This window comes from Ovis canadensis, chromosome 1, assembly GCF_042477335.2.
Source record: "Ovis canadensis isolate MfBH-ARS-UI-01 breed Bighorn chromosome 1, ARS-UI_OviCan_v2, whole genome shotgun sequence".
Lineage (NCBI taxonomy): Eukaryota > Metazoa > Chordata > Mammalia > Artiodactyla > Bovidae > Ovis > Ovis canadensis.
In genome coordinates this window covers 108319323-108334695 of record NC_091245.1, presented here as the reverse complement: position 1 = coordinate 108334695, position 15373 = coordinate 108319323, and the positions used below count along the sequence as shown (strand labels likewise).

Genomic DNA, 15373 nt, shown 5'->3' with positions numbered 1-15373 from the left:
GATGGAGGTTCATAACATTGTACAGGAGGTGGTACTCATAATCATCCCCAAGAAGAAATGCAAAAAGGCAATGTGGTTATCTGAGGAGGCATTACAAACAGCTGAGAAGAGAAGAGAAGTGAAAAGCAAAGGAGAAAAGGAAAGATATATCCATCTAAATGAAGAGTTCCAAAGAATAGCAAGGAGAGATAAGAAAGCTTTCCTCGGTGATCAATGCAAAGAAATAGAGGGAAATGATAGAATGGGGAAGACTAGAGAGCTCTTCAAGAAAATTAGAGATACCAAGCGAACTTATCATGTAAAGATGGGCACAATAAAGGACAAAAACTGTATGGTCCTAACAGAAGAAGATATTAAGTGAGGTGGCAAGAATACACAGAAGAATTAAACAAAAAAGATCTTAATGACCCAGATAACCATGATGGTGTGATCACTTAAGGAGAGCCAGACATCCTGGAGTATGAAGTCAAGTGGGCCTTAGGAAGCATCCCTACAAACAAAGCTAGTGGAGGTGATGGAATTTCAGCTGAGCTATTTCAAATCCTAAAAGATGATATTGTTAAAGTGCTGCACTCTATATGCCAGCAAATTTGGAAAACTCAGCAGTGGCCATGTTGCAAAAGTACAACTATTGAGAAACCAAGCACTGCACTTGGAGGGTTGGAGAACTCAGGTTTAGTAAGCCAGCAGTCCCAGATGAGCTAGCACTCTGAAGTTCTGGGAGCCTGAACTTAGGATGAGCTTTACTCTTATAGGTTCCATACACACAGTTACACTTGGCACCGGTTGATTGATTACCTGGTTGCTATGGTATACGGGCAGTTACAGAGCACAGGAGTTGCTATGGGTTATGTGCAGGGAATTGCCAAACAGAAACTCATAGAAACAGGATTAGAACATTCCATACCTATCAGAACATATTATGCTAATAGTCAATTGCTAGGTCATCTTGTTCCTATCTTGGCGCAGCAAGCATACTTTACAGAAGCAGAACTAGCATGAAGTTATTTCTGAATGTAAGTTTTAAATTTTCCTCTTCAGTCTCCCCTCTTGGAGCCCCTTAAATCTTAAAAGGCATCAACTCCCTGATCTTCTTGGCCCAGGGGCTGATAACCTCTTAGGCTAGGAGGTATGTGGTGCCCTCTGTCTGCGGCAGCTTCTGCTAGGCTGGAAACTGTCCTCAGGATAAATGGCAAAAGGCACGATAAGAGGAGGCAGGTCCCAAGGAAGAGTTGGACTATTCATACTAGAGTTTTGAATCCTCCTAGATAAGAAAACCATCCCTCAAGTAGCTCTCCAGGATTCCATCCCTTCTAAGTCTGGACTGGAACATGAGCTATTTTAGTCATTTTCCTGGTTATTTCTTCTATGACTTTGCCTTTATCATCTATCTGCAGACAACAGTTGCTAAGACTGAACTTCCCACATATGCACCCCCACCCCCTGTAGCTGGTAAGTAATGTAGAGCCAGGTGGTTCTGATAGATAACATTATGCATCTTGGTTTGTTGTTCTGCCAATAAGTTAAGAGACTTGACCATTTCATTAGTAAAGATCTCAACCACCGCCAGGAGCCAAACAATTCTGTTAAGCATGTAAATTGGGGTTTGGTAGCCCCAGGACCCATCTTCTGCCCAATTGGCTGGCCCATAGTATTGGATTATACATTCAGGAGGCCATTCATCATCTTTCTAATTTCCAATCTGTAGAGATCTGCACTTTTTGATGAGGCCTCTGTCTTTATAAACTGGGACTCCCAATGATTCACCTTGGGCTAGGGGAAGTAGGAAAAAGGAGAGATGATTAATCCCCAATAAGCATGCCTCCTGACCAGTTGGCTGGCAAAATTGAATACGCGTTAGCCCCACAAATCCAGTATAATAATCCTTCTGGAGCAGGCCAATGGCCTTCAGTGGACCAGTCATCCCATCTGGTCTTTAAATTGGGGAAGCTTGCGAGAGGGTGAGGATTAGGCTCTGTATAGTTTGTGTTTCCCCACCAATCAGAGGTGTGAGTAGTTGCACTATAATATCTTTGGCCAAGACAAGTGAGGCTTCCTACTGGAACATTGAATATTGGGCCCCACAGCACTGGACAGTTTTTGCCAATTATGGAAGTCTTTAAATGCCAAATTCTGACCCTGGTTTTCTTGACTTCCGCTGAGCTGTTGAAGGGTCTCTTGAGATCTGATTCTTTAGCTTCCCAGGGCCTTTGTTCTCCCATCTTAGTTAACCCACACACATAGCAAGAAATAACCATTAATGTCTGGGCTATGGTCTCTGCTAGAGCTAAGAACAGGTTTTTAGTTTTGACTGAAACAGGAGGGGGACCACTTTCTATCTCTTTATAAAAAGAATGGAAGAGCTTGTGTGTGGATGCCAGGAATGGAACAAAAATACTCTGGAAATCCAACACAGTTCCTGGGTCAGCACCTCTCCCATTGATATAAATACCAATTTTAAAACCTTTTTTTTTTTTCTTTCATTTTGAGTCCCCAGGGTTGAAGATAGTGAAACTGACAGGATTATACATCCCTAGTTCACAACTGGGGACATCAGTTCCCTCTTGAAGGAGAGTTATCTTCTTTTATCTTTCCAGGTTGTCCATGTGACACAGCTCCAGTGAGGACAGTAAGCCCAGTAATCACCATAGCAAGAGCATTGGGTGGGTGCTAATTCACACATAGATTTGTCATTAAACACATACTCTTGTCCCATGATAAGCCCCACATTTTATAGTATTCCAGGGGGTTCTGTTAATAGCAGCACACACATCAAAGTGAACTGATGCCAGAAATTCTAAATTTGTAATTCGTGTCTGATTAATCAGAAGCCCTCCTTCTTGGTGCCGAACCTCTAACCAGTCTTCATTAGGAGGCGATCTGGTGGTCAAAACAAGTGTATTGGCCTTCTTGTTGACAAATAGAATAGGTTGCCTTGTTATGAACACAGGTTTCTTGGGCCTCTCCTTGGCAGGGGAAGTGAGTTATGGTGAAGCAAGGTCCAGGTGACCCCCTGACCTGATCTAGTCATGTGAATGCATGGAGTACATGTGGGGTCTGTTTTACTTTCTAATACACTATAGCTCAGCAGGATATAAACTGCTATTATACAAAACACTTGATCCCACTTAATAATCCCATTACTTTGAGGATAGATTGTAGCCAAAGCAATCTCTCATGTTTGACCCACAGAAAGCATCAAGGCCAGTTGTGCAACCAGTCCCTACCTGGCAGGGTGTCATTGTAACCCTGACTTTCAGATGTCCCTTGTCAAATTCCTCAAGTTTCCACCATGTGTGGACCACCAGCCCTGGAGTGACTGGAGCAGGGTTGAAGATCTTGGGCAGGATTTGGGTCTATATGAAGGAAGACCCAAAGTGGCTGGTTCAGATGAGCCTCAGTAGTCCAGTTCTCTCGCACTTCTAGAGGTGCTACTATCTACACCCAGGTATGGTGAATCCAAGAAGTGACACTTGTAACTTAGCAACAGTAGGGGTCGCCAGGATGACTGTTTGAGGGCCTGTCCAGACTGGCTGAAGTGGTTCCTCTTTCCAATCCTTAACCCGTACCTCATCTCCTGGCTTACAGGAATGAACCCAATTGCCCTAAGGAACGGGGGTCCTTTCTAAGGTTTCTCGAGTAATATGGCGAAAGACTCTTCCCAGGGGCTGGAGGTGTCAGGACATCCTCAGGTCAGCTGGTTGTTGGGAGTCTCCCTTGAGGTTCCCTATCACTGGAGGTGGTCTCCCATATAAGATATCAAAGGGAGAATAGCCTGAGGACCACATGGTGCACTGGGCCCAGAGCAAGTCTGGGGTAGCATGTCAATCCAAGGAAATTGGGTCTCCTGACAGAGCTTAACTAACATAGTCTTGAGGGTCTGATTCATGTGCTCAACTTTCCTTGAGCTTTGTGGCCTGTAAGCAGTGTGGAGCTTCCATTTGACTCTCAGTGTCTTGGACAAAGTCTGGATTATCTCAGATACAAAGACTGGCCCGTTGTCATATCCTATGGAGAGAGGTAGTCCATACCTTGGGAATATCTCTCTTAGTAGGGCCTTGGCCACCTTGCATGCCTGTTTAACATGCCTGGGATAGGCCTCAGCACATCCCTAGTAGGTGGAGACTACCACAAGTAAATATTTAGAACACTTGCAGGGCGTGACTTCAGTGAATTCAATTTCTAAATCTTCAAAGGGCAGTGTCCCAATTGTCTGAACCCCTGGGCTGGGTTTTGGTCCTTGGCTGGCATTGTTATGTGCACAAGTCACATACTTAGCGCAGATCTGGGGACACAGGGTCAGGAGCCTAGGAATGAAATAGTAGCAGCTCAGTAAACTTTCCAGTGCAGTTTTCTTTAGGTGAGTTGTCTCATGGTACTGTTTCACCAGCTGGACTGCTATATTGCTGGGGACAAAGACCCTTTGGTCTGGAAGCCTCCACCAGCCCTCTTTTTCTTTTGTTCCTCCCTCATAGAAAGCCCATTGATCTTCCTTGGTATATCTCAGGGATGGAGGCAATTCTGGGGCCAAGAGTATCTTAGAAATTGGCTCATGGCCTACCGTGGGACTTGGTTGGGTTGCTGCCTTCTTGGCTATCTGGTTGGCCAACCGATTCCCTTTGCTAACTGGATCAGTTCCTCTTTGATGGCCTTTGCAATGAATGACTGCCACTTGGGAAGACTTTCAAACTGCCTCTAACAGCTGAAGGATTTCTTCTTTGTTTTTGATCTCTTTTCTCCCTGTTGTCAGTAGTCCCCTTTCTTTATAAAGGACTCCATGAACATGTAAAGCAGCAAAGGCGTACCTTGAGTCAGTGTAGATATTGACTCGCTTTCCTTCAGTGTGCCTTAATGCCTGGATAAGTGCCCACAGCTCAGCCCGTTGTGCTGCCCACCCTTGTGGAAAGGCCTCAGACTTTACTATCTTGTCTGTTATTGTTATTACATAGCCTGGCTTGTGTTGTCTGCCCTGAAGAAACTGCTTCCATCAGTGAACAATTCCACTTCTGGGTTTTGGAGGGGAACATCCATCACATTTGGCCTGCTCAAGTAAATTTCATCTATGACCTCTTTGCAGTTATGATTAGGGGTTCCCACCTCCTTAGGTAAGAAGATAGTGGGATTCAGCATTTGCACAGTCTCAAAGTGGACCCGTGGCTTTTCACAGAGTAGTCCCTGATAGTGAGTCATCCTGGTGTTGGTGAGCCACTTGTGCCCTTGGCTGTTCATCAGCGCAGTAACAGCATGGGGAAATTTTACATTTATATTTTGTACTGTATCTGCTTCTCTAACCAGGACCACAGTGGCAGCTAATGCCTGGAGACATAAAGTCCATCCCATGGTCACAAGATCCAGTAGTTTGGGCAGATATGCGACCAGGCACTGCCATGGCCCAACTGTGTGAGGACCCCCAGTGCAGTGTGATTTTACTACACATGAAGGGGTTAAAGTCCCATGTCACATCTAGCAGCTCTAATGCTGGAGCGCTGGTCAAAAGTCTCTTTATCTCCCTGAAGGCTTTTTCTTGTTTAGGCTCCCACTCTAGGGGGTCCTTACCAGACCTTGCTGTGGTTTCGTGCAATGGTTTGGCAATTTCAGAAAAACCAAGTATCCAGATCTGGCAAAATCCAGCAGCCCCAAGGTACTCAAAAACATTTCTTGGTGCCTGGCCAAGGTATTAAGCAGATAGTTTTTTTCCTATCATGCCCAAGTGCCCGGTGGCCTCTAGAGGTGACAAACCCAAGGTACTGACCTCCTGTCTGCAGATCAGAACCTTTCTCCATGACATCTTATACCCCGTGGTGGAGAGTAGAACCAGCAGGGCTTTGGTGGCTTTCCAGCAGTCCTTTTTGGTTTGACTGGCTAGAAACAGGTCATCTATTTTCTGGAGTAGGGTGCAGTTCAAAGTTTCTCTGGGGAAGGCAGCAAGATCCACAGCCAGGACTTCACCAAACAGGGTAGGTGAGTTCTTGAAGCCTTGCAGCAGTCAGGTCCAAGTCAGCTGTGTCTGTCTCCTAGTGTGTGGGTCTTCCCACTCAAAGGCAAAGAAGGGCTGGCTGGCCCCTGACAGTAGAAACAGAAGAAGCCATCCTTGAGATCGAGAGAGGTGAACCAGCTTGCATAGCTGAGTAAGAGGCTCAGGAGTGTGTAAGGGTTTGAGACCACTGGATGGATAGTGATCATTGTGTTGTTGATGGTGCAAAGATACTGGTTATGGAGACAGTCGTTCCCTCCAGGTTTCTTAACTGGTAGGAGCAGAGTGTGGAGCAGTGAAGAGAGACTGACAAAATTTTGGTGCCATGCAGGCATTGGATTCCCAGGCATGCCTCCTGTGGTATTGGATATTGCCTCTCTCTGACAGGAGTGGCCCTTGGCTTCATGTCCACCATGATGGGCATGTAGTTTTTGGCCAAACCTGGGGGCCCCTTTTCTGCTCAGACAGCAGGAAACTCCTTTAGCAGGCTGGTTGGATTTGTCTGTTCTCTCTCTGTGGAATAGAGGCACACTTCATCTTCCCTGGACATGGTCACAGCCATCATCAGAGCTAATTGCCTCCACAGGATGAGGCTTGCATGCTTCCTGGGGGCAAAGGTAATCTGCACTCCAAGCTTTGTCAGTAAGTCTCTGCCCAGTAGGGGAATGGGGCACTCCAGTAAGTACAAGATTCGTGAGTCACTAGGGGGCCTTGCTGGCATGAGGGGGCCTTGCAGAATGAGTGGGCAGTCCTGTCCCCTGTGGCCCTAATGATAGTTGCTGTTTGACCTGTGAGGGGAGTCACAGGTGTGATTATTACAGAGCATTCAGCTCCGGTGTCCACCATAAAAGTCATTGATTGCCCCTCTGCTTTCATTGCCACCATAGGCTGCCAGGAGACCTAGTCTGATTCTCCTCCTGCCAGGCTGATAAGGTCTTGAATGACTGACTCAGGCTGGTACCTTCCTTTGTTGAGTTGATTGAACTTCTTTGACCATTCACACATCCTTCTGTGATGGGAGCATTCATTCTTTCAGTGTCCGGTCTCTTTGCAATAGGTGCACTTATCAAGATGTAGTAGTGGTCTCTTCTTATCTTCCCCTTTCCAAGGGGGAACAGTCTGTTTCACTGGATCTGAGTTCCCCAGTGCAGCAGCCAGCAATGACAGCTTCTACTTAATTCACTTGTCAGCCATCCTTTGGGCTTCTCAGTAGTGGTTCACAAACACCCTATTTGCAACCTCCAGCAGCTGAGTGGCATTCATCCCAGTGAAGCCCTCAAGTTTCTGGAGCTTATGTCAGATGTCAGCATAAGACTGAGCCACAAATGCCATGTTGACCACGCGTTGGTTTTCTTGCACTTCAAGGTCAAAAGGGGTGTACACCCAGGATGCTTCACACAGTCTCTCATAGAACTCCATGGGTGATTCACCTGGCTTCTGGTGCACCTCTGTTGTCTTAGACATATTGGTTTGTTTTCTGGCTCCTGCCCTCAGCCCCTGTAGCAGGGCTTGCCAGTACTTGTCGAGGGAGTCCTTCCCATCCAGGCCATTGAAGTCTCAGTTGTGCCAAATGTCCAGGGTAGCCCCCAGGGTGCCTACCCTTGGATCCATCTCTGAGCCTCTGAAAGGATTCAGCAACATTTCTCAGTGTTGAAGAGAGTCAGGAGAAGATGGCAACAATTGCCTTGGGTAGGTTTGTGGGTGTGAAAAATAGACTCAAAAAGATCAATCACTGCCTGCAGTTTCTCTGAGTAAGATGGAGTGTGGTGTTTCCAGGTGAGGAGGTTGGTAGTTGTAAAGAGTTGGTAATAAAGGAATGGGCATCCTAGCTGGATAGGGTCATCCTCATTAATCGGGGAGTGGAGGAGCTCAGCTCCCTTGTAAAGGCATCAGCAGGGCTGTGGGCTGTTGAGCTGGCTGGTTGTCTGAGCGAAGTTGCTGTGGGCTCAGAGGGTGCTCTGGATTTGGAGGTGATGGAAACACAGATGGTGGAGGGCTGTCTGGTAAAGGGTGAGGAGGCTGAATGAGGACTGGCAGAGCAGTTGGAATGTAGGGCAGAGGCACAGGAGGCTCTTCTTCAGGGTCCCCTTGGTGGATAACCTTTTTACAGCCCTTTTTTGTTTCCCTGGTGGCTCAGAGATTAAAGCATCTGCCTGCAATGCGGGAGACCTGGATTCGATCTCTGGGTCAGGAAGTTCCCCTGGAGAAGGAAATGGCAACCCACTCCAGTATTCTTGCCTGGAGAATCCCAAGGACGGAGGAGCCTGGTGGGCTACAGTCCACGGGGTCGCAAAGAGTCGGACATGACTGAGTGACTTCACTTCACTTCACTTCATTTCACTTGCCTTTTCTTGGAGTCAGCTGGGCCACAAAAATCCTACAATGTCCCTGCTGGTTTGCACAGAACTGAACCCAAGGAGTTAGCTGATTGGTGGTTTGCAACCAGGAGTCTATGAAAGGAAACTGGTCTGGGTGCCCAGGGGTCCCTGTCACCGCTCAGTATACAGCTCTAACCGTAGGAAGGTCTAGAGTACCCTCTGCAGGTCAACCCACCCTTGAAGGTGGGCCATTCTGACTCACACAAGGTGCAGATCTTTCCCGAGGTCATCTTAATCCCACAGTCTCCAGAGAAGTTTTTCTTAAAATTTTTCATCATACAATCTAAAACAGTTGGCTTAGAGTAGCTTCCCCCATATTGACAAATGGAACCTACCTCTCTGACCAGGAAGGAGATGGGTGCACACGGGAAGGGCCTTGTCTTAGGGCCTTATAGCCTAGGTAGCACTGACATCACCACTCCTGGAAAGCCCAGTATTCCCACACAGTGCAATTATGGGTCTCCTTGAAGATGGCCCTGATCGCTAAATGCCTCAGGGAGACAGGACTGAAAGGAGGCAATCCCTTGTCATGGGATTCATGGAGGAATAATTTCAGGTGGGGTTCCAGAGGGGGTCTGGGGTGATTGACCCTCTCGCAGGCACTGAACAAGTGGAGAGAGCAGTATGCATACTCCTTGCCTAGGTGAAGGGCCTGAAACCCTTGGGGAATCAGGGAATCATAAGGAAAAGCTGAAAGAGGAAGGCAGCCTCATAATGAGAATCCAAAAGTATGCAGAAGCATGTCAGAGTGTGCCCTTCCACACCCTCTGGCTCAAGGGACCAAGAGAAAGGGAGGTACAGAACTGCCTGGCAAAAGAGGCAAGTTTTTTGAGGAAAACTCAATTTCTCAATAATTGGCTCAAAGAGTCAGCAGATGGAAAGGGAAAATGAGCATTCAAAATTTTAAGAAAATAATTTTGGCAGAGGATCCTAGAGCAAAAGAGCCATTTGTATATATACAACTTCTAAATCAAATCAGTAACCAGTTGTCCCCCTCCCTGTGTATCCTTCCTTGTGTTGGTGGCACGAAGACAAACAAGTGTGGGTACCCCCTCCAAGAGGAGACCATTCAGGTGCCCACCTGGCCATGTCCGCATGGGGAACTTAGGTACCTCTTAGCTTTGGCAGGTCAGTATAAGCCCCTGACCAGGATCTGACTCACAGGGAGGGACTGGGTCCCTAAGAGACAGACTCTTCCCTGAACCATATGAGGTCACCACAGAACCACAGGTTAGGACCCACTCAGAATCCAAAACCATGAGTGCTGTGTAGCCACACAATCACCCTGGAACGAGGACAAACCAGGGCATTCACTCATACACACATTCAGACCAGAGGTCATCACAACAGCTCCCTTCTCCGTAGTTCCCAGGGTTCCCTAACTGTTGCTCAAGGAGATGACCAATCTCCTCTTCTACCCATTGAGGTACAACATGACTGGGGACTGGCCCTGGGGCCTTACCTTATTGAGAAGTCTTGCCTGGTGAGTTGGCCCATCCCTCCAATGAGTCCAGTCAGGGCTCAGCCACATGGAGTGTCAAAATGGCAGTCCAAAAGAGAACCCAGAAAACCATCAAGGTCCTCCTCATCTGTCTCGGATTTCCTCCACTCCGAACTGGCCAAGCCACCAGTGCAGTGTCTCAAGGGGCCAGTGTGGTTGGAATCTCCCTGGGACTTCCAGAAATGTTTCAGAAGTCAGACCATTGAGAAACCAAGCACCACACTTGGAGGGTTGGAGAACTCAGGTTTATTAAGCCAGTAGTCCCAGACAAGCTAAACTTCTGAGGTTCTAGGGGCCCAAGTTCAAGGTGAGCTTTACTCTTATAGGGTCAGTACACATAATTGCAGTTGGCACTGATTGACTGGTTATCTGGTTGCTATGGGTTATGGGCAATTACAGAGCACAGGAGTTGCTATGGCTTACCAGTAGCAAATTTCCAAACAGAAACTCACAGAAGCAGGAACAGAACATTCCACACTTAGCAGAATATCTTATGGTAGTAGTTGATTGCTAGGTCATCATGTACCATCTTGGCCCAGCAAAAACATCTAACTGAAGCAGAATGAGCATCAAGTTATTTCTAACTGAGTGTAAGTTTTAAATTTTCCTCTACAGCCACAGGATTGGAAAAGATCAGTTTTCATTCCAATCCCAAAGAAAGGCAATGCAAAAAATGTTCAAACTACCAGAAAATTGCACTCATCTCACACGCTAGTAAAGTAATACTAAAAATCCTCCAAAATAGGCTCCAACAGTATCTGAACTGAGAATTTCCAGGTGTTCAAGCTGGATTTAGAAAAGGAAAAGGGACCAGAGATCAAATCACCAACATATGTTGATTATAGAAAAAGCAAGAGAGTTCCAGAAAAACAACTACATCTCTTTCACTGACTATGCTAAAGCCTTTGACTGTGTAGATCACAACAAACTGTGGTAAATTCTTAAAGAGATGGGAATACCAGACCACCTTACCTGCCTCCTGAGAAATTTGTATGCAGGTCAAAACCAACAGTTAGAACTGGGCATGGAACAATAGACTGGTTCCAAACTGGGAAAGGAGTATGTCAAGGCTGTATGTTGTCACCCTGCTTATTTAACTTCTATGCAGAGTACATCATGTGAAATGCCAGGCTGGATGAAGCATAAGCTGGAAACAAGATTGCCAGGAGAAATAGCAATAACCTCAGATAAGCAGATGACACCAAGCTTATGGGAGAAAGAAAAGAGGAACTAAAGAGCCTCTTGATGAAAGTGAAAGAGGTGAGTGAAAAAACTGGCTTAAAACTCCACAACAAAAAACTAAGATCATGGCACCCAGTGCCATCACTTCATGGCAAATATATGAGGAAACAATGGAAACAGTAACAGACTTAATTTTCTAAGGCTCCAAAATCACTGCAGATGGTGATCACAGCCATGAAATTAATAGACACTTGCTCCTTGGAAGCAAAGCTATGACCAACCTAGACAGCATATTAAAAAGCAGAGACATTATTTTGCCCACAAAGTTCCATCTAGTCAAAGCTATAGTTTTTCCAGTAGTCATGTATTGATGTGACAGTTGGACCATAAAGAAAGCTGAGAACCAAAGAATTGATGTTTTTGAATTGTGGTGTTGGAGAAAACCTTTGAGAGTCCATTGAACTGCAAGGAGATCAAACCAGTCAATCTTAAAGGAAATCAGTCCTGAATATTCATTGGAAGGACTGCCCCATTGGAAGGACTGATGCTGAAGCAGAAGCTCCAATACCTTGGCCACCTAATACAAGGAACGGACTCTTCCCAGCATCAGAAAAGTCTGATGCTGGGAAAGACTGAAGACAGGAGCAGAAGGGGAAAACAGAGGATAACATGGCTGGATGGCATCATCTACTCATTGGACATGAGCCTGAGCAAGCTCTGGCAGTTGGTGATGGACAATGAAGCCTGGCATGCTGCAGTCTATAGGGTCGCAGAGTCAGACATGACTGAGTGACTGAACTGAACTGAACTGAACTGAACTGATGAAGAATACACTTCTCACAAATTTTCTTTCTCCTTTTCCAAAACACTGAAATTATTTTATCCCTGGTTTGAATCCCAGCTCTGCTCATTTGTGGTAAACTTACTTATCCTAATTCTGAATGAGAAAATAGGATATGAAGACTGATGTCTTGAAGGGATCCTGAAAAATGGAGCCTGTGTGAAACTCCTACCACAAAATCAGGAGGGAAGCCATAGGGTAGGGTGTGGAGGCGTCACTTACCATTGACAGTGAGGCGGAAAACCTGGGTAAATTCTCTTCCTCCAGTGAAGCTGGCTCGAGCCCGGTACTGCCCACTGTCCTCTGGGGTCAGGTTCTCAATCCTCAGGGATGTCACATTGGGCACATGGACCCTCTGCTGGTACTTGTCCTGGAGGCTGACCCAGGTTGGGGTGTCTTTCCCACGGTGGACTCGCATGAAGACTCTGTAGTTTGACTCAGGGCCAAAGCCCCACGAGACCTCCTCTGGGTCAGCTTCTTGCTTCTTGGTCACATGAAAAAACACAGAACCTCCTCGTATCCCCTGCAGGGGAGCATGGGCTCCAGAATCCTGAGCTTCAGAACCACGTGGTCCAGGATTATGGGCCACTGTGCTGCAGATGCCTAGGACAATGGAGATAGTAGTTTTTCAGTTAAGAAAAGAAGAGAAAGCAACAGAACTCATCTTTTTCATGAAATCCAACCAATACACTCTCCTGATTCTTGGAATGCAAATACAATGAATTTGAAATAATTCTGGAATCTAATCCTGGTTCTGGTGGTGCCTAACCTTGAACAATTTACTTAAACTTGCTAACCCAGATTTTCCTTGCTTGGCTGAAAATGATGTGTGTGAATTATGTGAGATCATGGTCTGAATCACATTTTCAGGTACATATAAGTGTCAAATTGTAGAAGGAGCTACCACAGTGTCTCCCAAAGACCCTCCTTCCCCCCGTTCACACCATTTTGACACCTCTTCCCCTGGAATATGGGCTGCACCTAGTGATTTGCTTCCAAGGAATAGAATACAGACACAGATGGATGTCTCTCCATAATACTAGGTTACACAAGACAGTGACGTCCTTCTTCCTTACACACATACTCTCTTTCTCTCCTTCACTCTCTTTCTCACTCTGAGGAATACACCTGTCATGTTGTCAGCAGCCCTAAGAAAGGGCCCACATGGCAAGGAACTGAGGGAGCCTCTGGCCAACAGCCAGGGAGAAACTGAGGCCCTCAATCCAACAGGCAGAGAAACTTGCCTCCCATCAGCGATTGCCCAAGTGAGCTTAAAAACAGATCCTTCTCAGATGACCCCGGGCTGATGCAGCCCCAGCCAAGACTTTGATTTCAGTTGGGGACATCTTGAGCCAGACAGGACCCAGCTGAACTACCCCTAAGCCCTGACCCACAGAAATTGTGAAACCATATTGGGTGGTGATTAAGGCACTAAGTTTTGGGGTGACTGGTTATACAGCAATAGACACCTAATACAAATATGAAGGCTGCTCTCCTTCCTGTTCTTTACATGCAGGGTAGTAGTTAGGACAGATAGACTGTGCTGTGTAAAAAACAGTTATAATACCCCAGGGTCTTAGAACAAGGGGTGTTTATATCACCCACCCCAGGTCCCAAAAGAGAGTGAGAGAGAAGTCCTATCACACATGGAGGAGGTGCCACCTCCTTGTAGCTGCACCCATGGAACTCAGAGCATCCTCACAGGCTCCCAGCCCCACAGCAGGGAGGGGAGACTGGAGAATCACCCAAGGGTTTCCCTGCTTCTGTCCAGAAATAGTGTGATTTCTGTTTTTGCTTTTTTGCCACCAATGGTCACAAGGCCCTGGCTAACTGCCAGCGACTAGAATATGAGAGGGAGCAAGTGAGTATTTAGTGAATTCTGCTGTCCCTGCCACCAAGTCAGCACTTCCCAACAAGTCCCTGAGAGATCGCAATGGGCCTTCCTCAGACACTTTACTGCAGAACTGTGACCAGTTGGCACTTTCCCCTCAGGGCCAATTGCTCCAGAGCTTATTTTCTCCCTTGAGGCTTAAACTCCAGGGACCTGATACCCTCTGCCCTTTAGGAGACCATGGTAGGACAGTACAGGACCAGGGAAAGTGCCACAGAATACCTGTATCCTGAAAGGAAAAACAATCTCCTTCTTCCAGCATGTCAAGATTTGCCTGGGTGCGGCTCTGACTGCCGGGGACACAGTCTTCTCTCCAAATCAGTGCATTCTCATCTCAAACCTGCCTTCCCTCCTGCTGTACTAATGCCTATTCCTGGTCTCACTGGAAGCAGAGAATAGCTCATGCCAGCATTCATAAGCACAGGTGTTTCAGATATTTTTGTATTCATTTAATCATCAACTCATTTAATAAGGCATTTCCTCAGGATCAGGCCTTCACCACAGTCCTTTCAGCTCCTCTTACAGAACTCACAGACCCTCCTACAGACCCTCATAATGAGGTTAATGACATTTTAGTCCCAAGTCAAAAGGCTTCACAACATGTATCAGTAGGGAAAGTGGTCCATGAGAGTAAAAGTTATTCATTCATCCATATATCCTGTCTGGCTCCTCAGAGCTCATCCTTTGTCCCTTCTTTCTATACCTCACTCCCCTATGAGACCCTAGTGCAAGACTACGTCTGGTGCAAAGGACTGCTGCCCTGCAAAGCAGCAGTCACCAATCTTTTGAAACTAGTGACTGGTGTCATGGAAGACCATTTTTCTGCAGACTGGGGATGGTTTCAGGATGATTCAATCATATTGCACTTATTGTGCACTTTATTATTATAATGATACATTGTGATATATAATGAAATAATTATATAGCTCCCATAATGCAGAATCAGTGGAAGCCCTGAGTTTGTTTTCCTGAGCTTTGGTAGTAATTTGAGTGATGGGGAGTGGCTGTAAATACAGATGAAGCTTCACTCACTCACCTACCATTTATCTCCTGCTTTGTGGCCAGGTTCCTAACAAACCAGGGACCAGTGCTTGTCCATGTCCCAGAAATTGGGGGCCCCCACATCTGGTCCCTTCACTTCATGGGAAATAGATGGGGAACAGTGGAAACAGTGTCAGATTTTATTTTGGGGGGCTCCAAAATCACTGCAGATAGTGACTGCAGCCATGGAATTAAAAGATGCTTACTCCTGGGAAGAAAAATTATGACCAAGCTAGATAGCATACTCAAAAGCAGAGATATTACTTTGCCAACAAAGGTCCATCTAGTCAAGGCTATGGTTTTTCCAGTGGTCATGTATGGTTGTGAGAGTTGGACTATGAAGAAAGCTGAGTGCTGAAGAATTGATGCTTTTGAACTGTGGTGTTGGAGAAGACTTGAGAGTCCCTTGGACTGCAAGGAGATCCAACCAGTCCATTCTGAAGGAGATCAGCCCTGGGATTTCTTTGGAAGGAATGATGCTAAAGCTGAAACTCCAGTACTTTGGCTATCTCATGCGAAGAGTTGACTCATTGGAAAATACTCTGATGCTGGGAGGGATTGGAGG

General features: G+C 46.3%; 1 protein-coding gene across 10 annotated transcripts in view; it reads right to left on the bottom strand.

The window, feature by feature from the left end:
- Positions 1 to 15373, bottom strand: part of LOC138416061 (SLAM family member 8-like) — a 77313-nt gene that overhangs the window by 11061 nt on the left and 50879 nt on the right. For all 10 annotated transcript variants that reach the window (XR_011247516.1, XR_011247521.1, XR_011247514.1 and 7 more), the window contains exon 2: positions 12099 to 12479. Coding sequence is in view for 6 of the 10 variants with exons in the window: in XM_069544782.1 (XP_069400883.1) it covers positions 12099 to 12479 (381 nt within the window). In the remaining 4 variants the exon portion in view is untranslated. The remainder of the gene's footprint in view (positions 1 to 12098; positions 12480 to 15373) is intronic.